This window comes from Paramisgurnus dabryanus, chromosome 3 (assembly GCF_030506205.2).
Source record: "Paramisgurnus dabryanus chromosome 3, PD_genome_1.1, whole genome shotgun sequence".
Lineage (NCBI taxonomy): Eukaryota > Metazoa > Chordata > Actinopteri > Cypriniformes > Cobitidae > Paramisgurnus > Paramisgurnus dabryanus.
In genome coordinates, this window is record NC_133339.1 from 28029568 (window position 1) to 28044519 (window position 14952).

The window sequence follows — 14952 nt, forward strand, 5'->3', positions numbered from 1 at the left end:
ACACTTCTTCTTCTTGGCCATTTTTAGCTGCCATAGGTTTCTAAAAGAGTAAACAGTGATCAGTCAAAAGGTCACACACACAGTCATAAGGGTCACACATTTAGACGGATGTTTAAATCTCCCACTGAGAGATTGAGAGAGAGAGAGCGAGAGAGAGAGATGCAGGAAATTGTATTGATTAAACCAACACCCAGCCTCATGGGAAGTAATCTGAAACGTTAATGCATGGAACAACATGGCTGCATGGATGAAGAATACTTCAAATGTTCTGTTACCTTTTTGTTTTTTCTGCATAGATTTGATTTTTAAATTAATTTAATTAAACACTGTTCCTACATATGTTTCGTGGATGTCAATATTTAATAAGCATGGCCACAGTTTTTACAATCTGTGCTGCACTTCTCTGTGTTGTGAATGCGGGACCTGTGGTTTTGCCGGACCAATATGCACGAGGAGTGGTAAGAATTTTAAATCTCTGTAAAATAGAAATGAAAAGTGTACAATATTTTCTATTATATGGTTAAAATATGTTTTAAAATATGTATTAAAAGTCTACAAGATACAGCAATTGTTCATCATATTTATATATATATATATATATATATATATATATATATATACATATATATATATATATTTAAAGAGAGAGAGAGAGTAGTGCTCCTTTTTTCTTGGTATTAAAGTGTGTGCATGTGTGTGTAGGACTGGTTAGTTCGATACGGATATTTGCCATCTCCAGAATCTCTTGGTCGACTTCAGACCAAGGAGAGCATTGAAGAATCTGTCCGTAAAATGCAGCGTTTTGCTGGTATTGAAGAGACTGGGAAACTAGGTAATTATCCCCAAACTCATTATTTACTTTAACAGTTTCTGTTTACTCAGATAAAATGCATATAACCTTTCTGAAAGCAGTATGTCATGATATTTCTGCATGTTTACTTTTGTTGCACTTTAGATCAACCCACACTTGAGTTGATGGCCAGACCTCGATGTTCTCTGCCGGACTTCTCTAAAAATCTGTATAAGGGAAAGACAAGAGATAGAGGAAACCTGGGGAGATACACTCTGACAGGACTTAGATGGGATAAGACTGACATCACCTGGAGGTTTGAGCTTTACGTTTACAACAATATGTGACACAGTCTGTAAAATCCATGCTAAAGTCTCAAAATCTGATATTTGGAGCATCAAAGTTTGATTACAATGATTAATTTTGATCTACATATATGTTATTTTTCACAGAATGTATAACATTGTGATTAATGTTCTCCAGAATATTCCTGTACAGTAATTTCCCATCCCTTGCTTCTTTTCCTCAGCATACACAATTTTCCCTCCCCTTCCATTTCTCCTAATCTAAAGCCAGGGCTGGTTAGGCTCATTATGACCTACGCCCTCAAAGTATGGAGTGATGTCACACCGTTGCGTTTCCAAAGCATCAACCCTTCATCTTATGGCCCATCACCACAGATAGACATCAACGTTACCTTTTCCAGTGGCTACCATGAAGATGGATATGCTTTTGATGGCAAAGGTGGCACACTAGCACATGCATTTTTCCCAGGAAAGGAAGACATTGCAGGTGATGCGCACTTTGATGATGAAGAGAGCTGGACCTATGGAGGTAAATAAAAATCCATGTTGTTTGCATTTTGTTTCTACATGCCTAGATGTTTGTCATAAATTGAGAGAGAGAGAGAGAGAGAGAGAGAGAGAGCGAGAGAGAGAGAGATTCTAAACATACTTTTTTTCTACAGACTGGAGCAGCAACTCAGATTTGTTTACAGTTGCAGTGCATGAGTTTGGTCATGCTTTAGGTCTGTTGCACTCCTCCTCCAAAGACTCCATCATGAAGCCTTATTATTATGGTCCTGTGGGGGACATGCATAGCTATAAGTTATCCCCTGATGACATAATGGGAATACAGACCCTCTATGGTAAGTGCTTAATCTTGTGTACATGAGATAATGCCTATATAAACATGTCTAAAAAGTGTGATGTCTCCTTTGTCTACAATTCAGGAAAAAGCGAGGATTTCAATCCTTTTCCTTCTGTTCCTACACACACAACCAATATACCACACTTTTCAACCACACTTCCACATCCTACCCGGTAAGTAACATTATAATGGTAACATTTTAAACAACGCTATGTCTCTAATGCTTTTTTTACCAGCTCAAAGCCATCTGCTGATCGCTGTCAAGGAGGTTTTGATGCTATTGCTAACATTAGACAAGAGGTTTTCTTCTTCAGAGGTATGGCATTCATTTTGGGCAGAAATTAACTCATATAAACTTATAAAAGGTATTATTTGTGAACTATAAAGTACCAAAAGGATAATGTTAATGGAAATATTAAAGCATTAAAAAGCTGTATTCTGTATTGTTTGACAACCTCTCCCTCATCCATCCAAACTATCAGGTCCACACTTTTGGAGAGTGCTTCAGTCGGGGTCATTAATGTCCATGACTCCAGCTTTGATCCACAACTTTTGGATCGGTTTGCCTCCAGAAATAGACCAAGTTGATGCCGTATACGAGAGAAGAGATGGATATATTGTATTCTTTTCTGGTAAGAGTCAAAACCTAACAGATATCACATATTTACTTTGATCTTTGATTCTAGATCTTTAATGTTGGGGACTACTTTTTCTTTCAGGTAATCAGTACTGGGTATTTAAAAACACAATGTCTCTTCCTGGGTACCCACGACCACTTGCAGAATGGGGTTTACACACATCTTTGGGAGAAGTACCAGAGAGAGTTGATGCAGTATTTAGATGGCCACACAATGGGAAAACCTACCTGTTCAGTGGAGGGGAATACTGGAGGTTTGATGAAACAGGAACAGAGAGGAAGCTAGAGGATGGGTACCCTAAACTGACCTCTGTCTGGGGGATCCCTTCCCATCCTGATGATATCATTGGATTTCTTGATGGTAAGATTTTTTTATTAATGATGTTATTTATTATGATTTTCATCTGTTTTTTACTCTTAAACTAACTTCAAATAATTTTATCTAAATGTCCCACAGGAGAGACATACTTCTTTAAAGGCACAAATTATTGGACGTTAAAAAGAGGAGCACTGGACCAGGAATCTGCATCCCCAAAATCCATAGCTGCTGACTGGATGAAATGTGACATTCTCATTTCACCTCACACACCTGAGATGCCCAAAGAAGATAAAGTCTGCTGTGCTAACAACACAGCGACTACGATTGATGTTTTATCAGTTGGGATGTATTCAAAAATCATAATATTTATTCTGGTTATGTCATTGAATTGCTGATAACAGTTATTATAATCTATTAAAATGAGTAATTGTTTAATGATTCTGATTTTGAAATGAATTTATCTGCTTCTAAAATAAAGTGTATTATTTTCAACAACGTTATCTTTAATTTTTGTTTTCATACAGATTAAATATTAATACAGTAAAGTTTATTCTAGGAAAATATTAACTATCAAATGAAAAATGAACGACTTCATGCGGCACTGCGCAAACGAATCACTATGGCAGCACTTACCGCGATATCGGCTCAAAGCTGCGTTTTCAAATCGCTCTCGCGGTACTTGAATATCATAGGACGATCGAGCTGCGCAGCACCTTATGAAGTCGACCAGGTGACTTGTGGGAAATGTAGTTCACAGTCATTCCCCGAACATTATCGCGAGGCGGTCACAGTGACGTCCATATGAACTATACCTGTTCATTCTAGTCAACGTTGCGCACAACGTTTTATTTAACAGAAGTAGTTGGAGACAGACGCTGCGAAATTTGATTTGGTTTACTTCAGCTGCTTGGTCTTTGGATTGTGACGCTTCTCTTATTGTTCTCGCCCTGAGCGGGAATCACAGAGGTACGTAGCACACACGTTTCAGCTGCAGCTCAATGACTAGCTAGCATGCTGTACTGTGAATTGGTAATGCTAGTTAGCATCCAGGAGAAATTATCGCACTGAAACGACCCAAAATATTGCTATAGAGTTCGACTTTTTAAAGATAAGGTGTTGGTCAGGAGTTGAATCTGTATTACGACATGAACAAAATTAGTGTTAATCAACAGACAATGGTAACGTTAAGTTACAGAGGTAGCATTAGCAGTGAAGGCCTCGGCCTTTTGCTGGTTTGAGAATCAGTGGTCTGATTTTGTGGTCACGATACAGTAGGTCTCAAAACAGCTGCCTAATGTTACATATACAGTGTTGGACAACTTAAGGAGCGTTTAAATCATGCCCTAAAATTATGTTAAACTAGGCGTCTACTTGGTTTTTGAGACCCCTGATAATAAGTTGGTGCGATTTGGCTTGTGATGTGATAGTACAGAACATTTCCATACAGTGTTGACTTTTATTAATGTTTTTACTTTAACAACAGATCATTTTTAGTGTTTGTAAATATCCATTGCACTTAATATGCAGTGTGGCCGTAAAAAATAAGTCTGTTTTATCTCAATCATTACTAAATTATACTGCTTTCATCTCCGTAAGTTAGTCAGATGGTCTCATGGGATATAGAGTAATTCAGGTGATTCCCATTACTTAGCCATTTTAAAGATAAAATGCTGAGTCTGTATGTTACCTAACTATACAGTTTGTTTTAAGACTGCACAATGAGTGGATAAATCCGGTCAAGGATTGCGTTTTTTAACGCTAAGCACTATCAGATTAGTATGTTAAGTTGTTCCTGGTTTTCCTGGGCGCTTGTCAGTCCTGATAAATGCTTTTGTCACTTTATTGTGACGACATCTATAAAGATAAACAACACAAACAAAAACAAGTACAGTTTTATTTCTATAACTTTTAAAATTATTGCCATTGTTTTCGTATTGGTGCACTGTAAACACATTTAAAGAAACCATTTACAGTTGGAATCAAAATTATTCAACCCCCTTGACCTGCAAGACGCTTTATTTCGTAAAACAACATTTTATAAAAAATTTAACAGTGGCATCACAAACTATAAAACATGAAAATTAGCCCTTGATTTACTCACCCTCAAGACATCCGAGATACATACGACCATCATCTTTCAAACTAACATAATTTGAGATATATTAGAAATGCTTTATAACAGTCGAAAACGGGGTTGAGCCCAAAAAAGTGCATCCATGCGTCACAGAAGTAATCCAAACGGCTCCACAAGGTTAATAAAGGCCTTCTGCGGGTAATCAATGCCATTTTATGAGACAAATATCTACATTTAAAACCATATAAACTACAATAACTAGCTTCTGGATGTTTCATAAAGGACAAAAATGTAACTTATTTTTGTTCTAGTATTGATAAATGCAGACAATGCTGTCGTAAATCCCAGCATACACTTCCATACACTTTTATTTATTAATTTAGCAGATGCTTTTTTGCAGAACTATCCAAAAAATGAGGACTGTATTTAAAAATAAATAATTTGTCCATTTTAAGAAGGCCACAACACTAAAAGTGCTCTGAAACTAAGTTGCAATATTAACAACAACAAATGCAGAAGCCCGAAAAAAGATGATATTGAAATCAAAACAGAAGCTTTTTGGCTTTAAGTACAAATATGTTAGCCCCAAGGATATCTCTAAATAAGTGTGCTCCGAAACATTAACATAATGTGCATTTAAAAGACAAAAGCTATTTAAAACCTACAGCCATTGCATGTCTACCAATACGGATTGACAATTAGTATTACATCCTTCTTCATTTCAGCTTCTAATCATATTACACGTTGTAAGGTAAACTAAATGCTATTAGACTTTTTAAAGGGCAAGGAGGCACTCAGTGTGTCCCGTTCTAACTTTTAGATGATGTCTATGCATTAAACAAAGCTGTGCATTTCAGGGCACCTCAGTGGTTCCTTAATAATAAAACCATTAAAATGGTGTTTAATTTGTGACTACAGTTTTGTTTTTACCCTCTCAGGGCAGAGATGTATAACGGTATCGGGCTGACCACACCGAGGGGCAGTGGCACTAATGGCTACGTTCAGAGGAACCTGTCCAGTGTACGTGCGAAAAGGACCAGAGATGAGCGTGGAGGAGAGAGGGACGAGAAGGACAGAGAGAGGCTGGAGAGCCAGCTAAACAGACAGCCGAATGCTGAGATCCTAGAGCACCAGAGGAAGAGGCAGCTGGAGGTGAAATGTGCTGAGCTGCAAGACATGATGGAGGAGCAGGGGTAAGATGAGAGAAAATATATAAAGATTTCACTGCTACTGGATATTATAAGCAGAAATGTCAATTATAAATTATTAAGTGCAATAAATGTTTTACAACCCTGCTGCTGAGTGTTTAAATATGTTTAAGTTGTGAAGGTCACAGTCTATTGATCGGCTAACATTTTAACATCTTTTATACAGAATATAATGCTACTGTGTATTTACTCAGATTATATAGGTAGAGAAGTAAAGCATGTGCCCCAATATTATCAACTCATCTGTATGCCGATCATATGCTGAGCTCAAGCATATGGATGCTTAAGTGTAATAAGAATGCTGAAGGATTGAGGAGATTACAAGAGGGACATTTTCATTGCGTGTTGCAGGTACTCGGCAGAGGAGATCGAGGAGAAGGTCAACACATTTCGTTTGATGTTGCAAGAAAGAGAAGAACCTGCACCTGCAGCAACAGAAAGGGCAGCGTAAGTACTGCTGTGCAGTTTTAGAAATGCATTAAGTTTAAGTAGACCTTAAGGTATTCATGATTATTATTTCCAGGTACCATGTCAAAAGTTTTCCTCATTCTCTTTTATTATCTCTTGTAGTGTAACTGAGACTCATGCTCTGGCGGCTGCTAACCAGCAAAAGAATGACCGCTTGAAAGAGGCGTTCGGCATCAGCTCTGACTATGTTGATGGCTCATCTTTTCATCCTGAACGAAAGGAGCGAGAGAAAGAGAAAAGAGAGCAGGAGAGACTGGAAAGAGAAAAGCAACAGCAGCAGAAATATCAGTGAGTAGATTGAGAGGATATTCTAGCATTGGCATTTTGTAGACATTGTGCTGTTCATGCGAGACTTTGTGTTATAGGATTTTGTGTTACACAACAGGTATCTAATACATTGAGGCTCAGTTGCTCCATCAAATTATAATTTGATCAAGATTATGTGGGTATGTAGATGAAATAATTATTGTTTAACATACTGCATTATTTATTCCTCTGAAAACAAAAATGAATTCTTAAAAGATTAGTCATTTATATTTTCATGGAAATTGGTTCTTGTGGGGATAAACAAGAGGGCAGAAACGTGCCTGTTTTTATATCTTTTTGTTAGGTGGTTAAGTAATGTTATTCTGTCCAAAGATGTTTTGAGAAACTTCATTGAGTTTCATCTTACTGTTGGCACTGTAAAACTGCTCCTGTGATCACTTGAATTTATTCTTTAAATCTATAATTTTTATTATCCTGTTTTTCAATTACAAATTGACAATTACAAATGTTTATTACTTGCACTACTGCCAACAAAGTTATGTTTAACCGGAAAATAAAACTGTCTCTGGGTCCGACTCAATATTAGACTTTTAATAATTAATCTTATTGGGGCGGTTTCCCAGAAAGGGTTTATCCTAGTCCCAGACTAAAAGGCATATTTGAACTGCCTTAAAGAAAAACACCTTGCACTAATATCTTATCATAAACATATATCAGTGCTATTTTGTTGTCTCAAGATGCACAGCAATATAGTTTTAGGTACGGCATGTTTGTAATAACTAATTAAATGTCCTAATATAACTAAGGCCTAGTCCTGGATTAACCTGTCCGGGAAACGGCTCCATTGAGTCTTCCTAAGCAGTGTTCTAGTTAATCTTTATTACTTTGTATTGACTCTTGTCTCTCACTCCTGTCGTTTCTTAGGATAATCAAGTCTGATAATTCAGATTCATCCCCTGATCGAAAAAAGAGCCGGAAGAAGAAAAGGAAGAAAAACAAAAGCAGAGACAGGTCAGCTCGGGACTGTGGAACAGACATGCATGTCAGCGGTTTAAACTAAACAATATTATTAAATAGATTTTTCTCTTACCTCATAGCTCTGAGAGCCCTTCACCCTCCCCTCAACGGGAAAAGAAAAAAGACAAGAAGAAGAAAAAGAAAAGGTTTCATTTAAATTTTTGTTTAATTTTCCTTTGTAGCAATATACTCTTTGTACATGGGGCAGTGGTGAAGCTGTGCCACCTTTTACTGAAAATGTTCTCTATGCAAAGAGGTGTCAAATGATAAAACTAATACACTTTGATATATCTCATGGTATCTGTTATTTAACATGTTAACTTAAAGAAGAAAAAAAGTGTCAATATGACATAAAGGGATAGTAATATAAAAAATTGCTATATATAATAATACAAGTGTAATTTGTGGATAAATTGTGCATGGTGTTATGCATGTCTGATGTGTTTAATGTTTTAATTTATAAATATTTCATGTTATGTAGCAAATCTTTTTTGAAAAACTGTACATAGTGACTAAGATACAAAGCTTGTTTTGTACGTAGAGCATTCTGTGAAAACATAACCTTGATATCTTAAGTATTGACTGGATAAGGCCATGTCAAAGATTGAAATTAAACTTTTATGAGACTCAAGCCTGGATTTCACAGACAGAGCCACAAATATCAGACTGAATTCTCTTTTTAACAACTTAATTAACAAGCACATCTTTGATTTTAGGGAGGAGTCCGTGAAGAGTGACACTGAGAGGTAAGTTATCCTCTGCCGTTAGTGTCAGCGATGTGTTTACGACTGTAATGTTATATATAAATGTTATAATCTTTGTCTCACAGCAGTTCATCAGATGACAAAGAAACCTCCAGAAGAAAAAGGAAACAAAGTGAAAATCAGACACCACCTCCAAATAAGAGCCGCAGGCGTCAGAGTGCCTCCTCCAGCCCAGCTCGCAGGTATTATGGAGCAAACCTTTTGTCAGGTTCTTTAACTCTTTCCCCGCCATTGATCTTGTCAATTAAGAGAAAACATTTGGATGAAAAAAAAAATTCCTGATGAATTTTTATGCTTTTTGCAAAAAAAATTGTATTTTAAAGAAACATACCCATATTTAAGAGTTTATAAGCAGAAAGAAAAATATAATTAGGATAAAAGTGTTTTTGTTTGTTTATTTGAAAGCAGTTTATATATTTTTAGAAGAACATTTTCCTGGAAGGCATTTTGTGAAACTTTTGTAGAAATCACAAAAAAAATGCTGATGGGCAACTTTTCAAAAAATGGCTGGCATGGAATGAGTTAAAAAAATCCCTTAAATAGGTTATTCCTTCTTTTAAAAAATCCACCCTGTCTTAAATGCATCTTTAAATTGTTGAAAATTGCAGAAATAAGTTTATAAAAAAGACTTTTTCAAGATTGTATCATTTGTTATTAAAGTATGTATACTTAATTACTTATATTTGTTGTGGCGCAGAATGTCAGATTCAACACGAAACACCCTAAATGATTAATTACTAAATCACAAACATATATATATATATATATTTTTAATTGACAGTACTAATGACACTTAAAATGTACAACAAAAACGTAATCTTAAAAAGAAAATACAATATGGATGCTTTTTATTTTCAGTCGATCCCCTCAGAGACGGCAGCAGCAGCAGAATAAATCAGACTCTCGTACAGAGGAGGGAAGGAGAGGAAGATCCCCAGACAGAAGGTGGCGTGGCCACAGTGAGGAACATCCAAAAAGGATGGAAGTGAGAGAGGTAAGGTGTTGGTAAGATTTGTCATTGCAGTCCCTCTGCATATGCAATCTGCCTTTATACATATTCATACATATTTTTGCCCGCCCCACTCTTAGAAGTCACCAAGACGCTCAAGAACCCCTGACCACAACAAAAGAGACAAAGACCGAGAACGTGAGCGACAGCAAGAACAAGAAAAATCTCAAAAGAAACGACATGACTCTTCATCTCCATCGTCACCACGAAAACAGCAGAGGAACAGAGGACAACGGAGTGAAGATATTGCGAAACCTCCTCAAACAAGACTGCACGATTCCTCATCTTCATCTCCACCGCGGAAACAACAGCAGCGTGACAAACGACAACCGAGCGAGGAGAGAGAGAAACCCTCTCAAAGGAAAAGACGTGACTCTTCATCTCGATCTCCATCTCCTAAGCCGCCCAGAGACATGAGGCGACGAAGTGAGGATGAGAGGAGAAAACCCATAGGTCAAAAAAGACAAGACTCATCCAAATCACGGTCTCCCTCTCCGCAGAAAAACAGAACGAGAAGAGGACACAGTGGAGAGAAAGAGACAGCAGCTTCTTCGCGCGTTCTCGCAGACCGATCAAGAGAGAGACTGAGGAATAATGATAGAGATACTTTCTCATCTAGTAGAAAGGGCGATCAAGGACGGGAGAGGAACCGATCTGGTGACTCCAGCTCTCCTGCAAAACGTTCACCTTACTCCAATGGAAGACAAAAAGAACAAGATCACGAACGAGAGAAGCAACGTGTAGAACAGCGAGAAAAGGAACGAAGAATGCAGGAGGAGATGCAAAAGGAAGAAGCTAGGAAAAAGGGCAGAGAGAGTGAAAGAGAAAAAGAGAGAAACCGTCATGGTGATGCCAAGATAGATGAGGTGGCCAGAAAGTCGACCTCTAGCAGTCAGCCTGAGGACCGACGAGGTGCCAGAGGAAGTGAGACAGAGAGGGAGGTACAAGAGAGAGAGAAAAAAGACAGGAAAATGGAGGAGGACAGAAGACAAGTAAGAGCTCAGGAGCGGAGTCCTCAGGATAGGGATCATGATCAAAAAAAGGAGAAACGGGTGGAAAAGGAAAAGCCTGGGAAGAAAGAAAAGGCTAAAGCTGTTAGCAGTAGTAGCAGCAGCAGCAGCAACAGTAGTAGTAGTAGTAGCAGCAGCAGCAGCGATAGTGACAGTGACAGCTCCTCATCATCATCCTCGTCCTCCTCATCATCATCTTCATCTTCTGATGATGAGAAAAAGAAAAGTTCAAAAGATAACAGTGGTGCTGGTAAGTCAGTGTCTCATGCTGTCATTGCTCAAGCTATTGCACGTCGAGAAAAGGAGAACAGAGGAAGGGGTGAAGAGAGTGATGAAGCAAGGAGACCACACCCTCCAATACAAAGACAGAACTCACCTCCTGAACCAATGAGAAAAGATGATGATGTAGATAAGCGAAATAGGGACATGGACAGAGACAGGAGGCCTGCCCACTCCCCACCTCCCTCAACAGGAACTCAAAGGAACAGTCAGTTAGAAAAAGACAGGGAGCGTGGAAAAGAGAGGTACACTCCTACTGAAAGCTCTAGCCCACCTCCTTCACCCCCTCAGAGAAGTAGAGAAAGAGGAGCCCAAGGTGGAGGCAGGTACACACCTTCAGAAGAGACATCTCAAATGAAAGAACCCGAAAGGCCAAGAGATAGAGGTAGTGAGCGGTATAGCCCATCAGATCTGGAACGAGAAACCTCACGCTTCTCCCCTGCCAGAGGAAGGGATCGACTGAGTGACCGAAATACAGAGGTCTCACAGGTAAGGGTATCTCGTCCCTCACCGAAGCGTACTCCACCGCGACAGTACCAGGATCTGCCGTGCTCCCGTTCTCCCAGCCCAAGACGAGGAATGAGGAGGCCGCCACGCAACTCATCCCCTCCTCGACAGGACCAGAGCCGTGAACGTTTTAGAGAAAGAGAGAGGGAACGATTTCGACCACGAGCAGAGAATAGAGAACGTTCCAGGGAGAGAAGAACAAGGAGCAGCCGATCCAGAAGTCCTCGTAGACAAAGTCCTTTCTATAGGTTAGAAAAATTATCTGTTTTTGTATATTCCTTTTTGATTGTTTCCCTTTTTAATAGGTTTTTGTACATTATTGGTGCTCCTCTATGTCCCGCTTTTATAAAAACACATACATTTTTACAAAGCTCATTGTTATGAAAAGTGTGGTGTGCTCTGATCAGCTATCCAGTGCATTGTGATTGGCTGAATACCTCAAGCCTGTGATGGAAATGTTACGCCCTTACCATATTTGGATTATCCACAACATGGCGATGGCAACAATACTAAAGCCAGAATTAAAGTTACGCTGCCTTTTTTTTTGCGTATACGTTTGGAAGGTGTTGTGCAAATCTTACAACACAGTGACATAGATATGTGGGGGCTTGTTTAAATGAGCATAAAAGAGCATTAAACGTGAAATTGCATCATATGACCCCTTCAAACAACTTTCTCCATCCAGGTCTCGTCGCTCACCTTCTCCAGTACGTCGCCGCAGAAGTAGTCGATCCTTATCAAGAGAAAGACAAAGGGAGAGGGAGCAGGAAAGGAGGAATCAAGAGAAGCAGCGTGAACAGGACCAAGAACGAGAGAGAGATAGAGAGAGAGAACAGAGAATGAGGGCACCTCCCAAAAATCCTACTCCTCCACGCCGTTCTGCATCATCCTCCTCCTCTTCCAGTTCATCGTCGTCATCCTCACCATCTCCTCAAAGGCCGGTGAGAGATCCGAAGACCACAGATGCAGATAGAGAGAGAACAAGGGAAAGTGATGGACGCACAAGTAACAGGCAACCAGAACGAAACTCCAAACATCCATCCCCCTCTCCTCCTCGTCGTTCTCCCTTCCGTGAACTTCCTGCACGCTCTAGATCACCGAACGGCAACCAGTCACAAAGCAGAGATCCACCAGGTGACCGATTGACAGGCCAGTCCCCATCATCTACCCATGAGAGGCAACAAATTGAGCAGTCAACAAAAGGAAAGAAACCAGTGAATGGGAAACCAGAGGAGCAGAAGAGCAAGAGAAGCAGCTCAAGTTCTTCATCATCATCTTCGTCATCATCTTCCTCTTCTTCATCTTCATCCTCTTCTTCCTCATCCTCATCATCAGACAGCTCTGACTCTGAAGAAGAAAAAGGGTAAGTGCTATAATTTATGAAAAGTATATGCAGTACTAGCATATACATGTTTTTACTTGCTAATGATTGACACACCTATGCCTTTGCTGAAAAAAAGGCTCATTTTCCACTCTCATTCTGGCGTAATAATCAAGAACTTTGCTTCCGTACCATGGCTGCAGCAGGCGCAATGATTATGCAGCTCCTAAAAATAGTCCCCTTGGTAACTTTCAGTAGCATGGGACTATTTCCGGGCACTGTGTAATATCATTGTGCCTGCTGCAGCCATGGTATGGATGCAAAGTCCTTGATTATGATGCTGGAATGAGAATATAGTTCCTAGCCATATATCTGCCTAGAAAATCGCAACTTTTAATTTTTAGTTGGTCTTTGTACACAATGTAACTACAGAAGAGTCAAGTTTTAAATGGGAAAAATATCGAAACTCTTTGGTCATTTTTTGAGCGCAATGCTAATGGTCTAATCAGATTAAATGGATTAGGCTAAGCTATGCTAAAAGTGGTACCGTCAGATCCATATATCGGCTGAATGGATTCCAAAATGGTAAAAATCTAATGTTTAACTCTAGTTGAGCTGGAAAATATCTTTTTTAAGTCGTTGAAGAATCCTTTTGGAATAGGATAATGACACCCTAAGCCAAACTGTGAACTGTATAAAAACTTTCCTACATTGATAGGTTTTTTAATGACTTTGTTTTATCTCGCAGTGGTGACAAAACAAGTAAAAATAAGGATTCTTGCAAGACAACAAAACGCAAAGCTGCCTCGTCGTCGTCATCTTCAGAAAGTGAGCAAGAAAAGAATAAAAGGTATAACTTATTGCCTGACTATTTATTTTGTTTTATTCTGCAACACAGATCTACCACATTAAGCATTTAACACTGTCCATTTATGTACTTTTGAAAGAACTAATTTTATTCAAATTCCACAGTCCACCACGGCCCAAAAGGGTGCCAGCAGATTCACTTCGAGACTCTACGTCACTTAGTTATTCCCCTCCAGCAAGACAACAAAGATCTGCACGATCTCCTCCGCGACGGTCAGTTCAGGACAGATTTGAATTGAAACACTGATCATTTTGATCTCTAATCCAACATTAATCCTTATTTTCTCTGTTTCTGTTCAGCATTACAAGCAGAAGGTCAAGAAGCCGATCTCCAAACACTCGAAGGAGGAAATAGTAGTCACCTTTTTGTTTTGTGGACTTGCATATCCGTCTTTCAATGAACTAGATCCAAAAGACTCCAGAGGAGAAGATTAAATGTGACCTGTTGCACTGGTGACTGTTTATCCAGTACTAGCAACGAAAGGTCTCTCAAAACCTTTGACTCATCTCAGAGGGGAGGATTTATTTTTACTTTTAATATGGTGTAATTAATGTTTATGGAGAGACGCTAAACCTTTTATCACCTACAGCTCTGTGCCAACAGATGCTGGACAATATTTGTACACACACACACGCACACAAACAAAATCAAAATCGCAAATATGTCCAGTGCTTTTCTGTCTGCTATATTGATCTGAATGTCTGTAATTGGGTGATCAAAATGTTTTGTTCCAATGTATGTGGACAGAATCTTTCCCTTTTTGTTTCTTTGTGGAAAAATCTGAATAATAAAATGGCAGTACAGTCTTTTGTCTGAACTCTATTTGTCCTACATGAAGTTGTTGTTTGGTACAAGGAAAATGTTTAACCTCTTCAACCCTGAGGACCCTGTCCCGGGTCCAGAATTTCGTATTTTGACTTAATATAAAATATTCTTTTAATCTTTAATGCTCCGTCATGGACCCCAGTAACACATATGAGATACTGTTTGAAAGCTTAGAGTCTCTACTTTCTGCAGATATGCATCACTTTGACATATCTTTTACTGTAAGAAGGTTATTTACACTTAATTTACACTATCACCCGCCCCGATATTTTTTTATATGATTTAATATTCACATGTTTCATATTTGTCAAATATGACAAACATGGGCAAGTCTTATATCAAATAAAAGCTCTCATTCTCGGGAATAAGGCTACAGCGTTATTTTTGTTCTATTATCAACACATATCCAAAAATCATCGAATGAATAATAAGGTAAAAAA

The 14952-nt window shown here is 38.7% G+C and overlaps 2 protein-coding genes across 3 annotated transcripts; both read left to right on the forward strand.

Moving 5' to 3' along the window:
- The first annotated feature begins 223 nt into the window (after positions 1-223).
- On the forward strand, positions 224-3290 carry mmp25a (matrix metallopeptidase 25a). The gene is made up of 10 exons (XM_065281120.1): positions 224-458; positions 703-832; positions 956-1106; positions 1320-1624; positions 1758-1937; positions 2022-2112; positions 2176-2255; positions 2422-2571; positions 2659-2937; positions 3034-3290. Exons 1-10 carry the CDS (start codon positions 339-341, stop codon positions 3288-3290), a joined length of 1743 nt encoding a protein of 580 aa, XP_065137192.1. The 5' UTR covers positions 224-338.
- A 378-nt stretch (positions 3291-3668) lies between these two features.
- srrm2 (serine/arginine repetitive matrix 2) lies at positions 3669-14493 on the forward strand. Of its 2 annotated transcripts, none has more exons than XM_065277241.2 (14): positions 3669-3861; positions 5908-6162; positions 6529-6624; positions 6748-6933; positions 7837-7923; positions 8010-8075; positions 8646-8675; positions 8762-8875; positions 9552-9687; positions 9783-11746; positions 12184-12861; positions 13568-13669; positions 13792-13899; positions 13987-14493. In XM_065277241.2, the coding sequence occupies exons 2-14, from the start codon at positions 5915-5917 to the stop codon at positions 14039-14041; spliced, it is 3870 nt and encodes a 1289-aa protein (XP_065133313.1). In that variant the 5' UTR covers positions 3669-3861; positions 5908-5914; the 3' UTR covers positions 14042-14493. The 2 variants fall into 2 exon arrangements, with proteins under 2 accessions (XP_065133313.1, XP_065133312.1); XM_065277240.2 differs by having other exon boundaries at positions 3670-3861; positions 8759-8875.
- Positions 14494-14952: the final 459 nt, after the last annotated feature.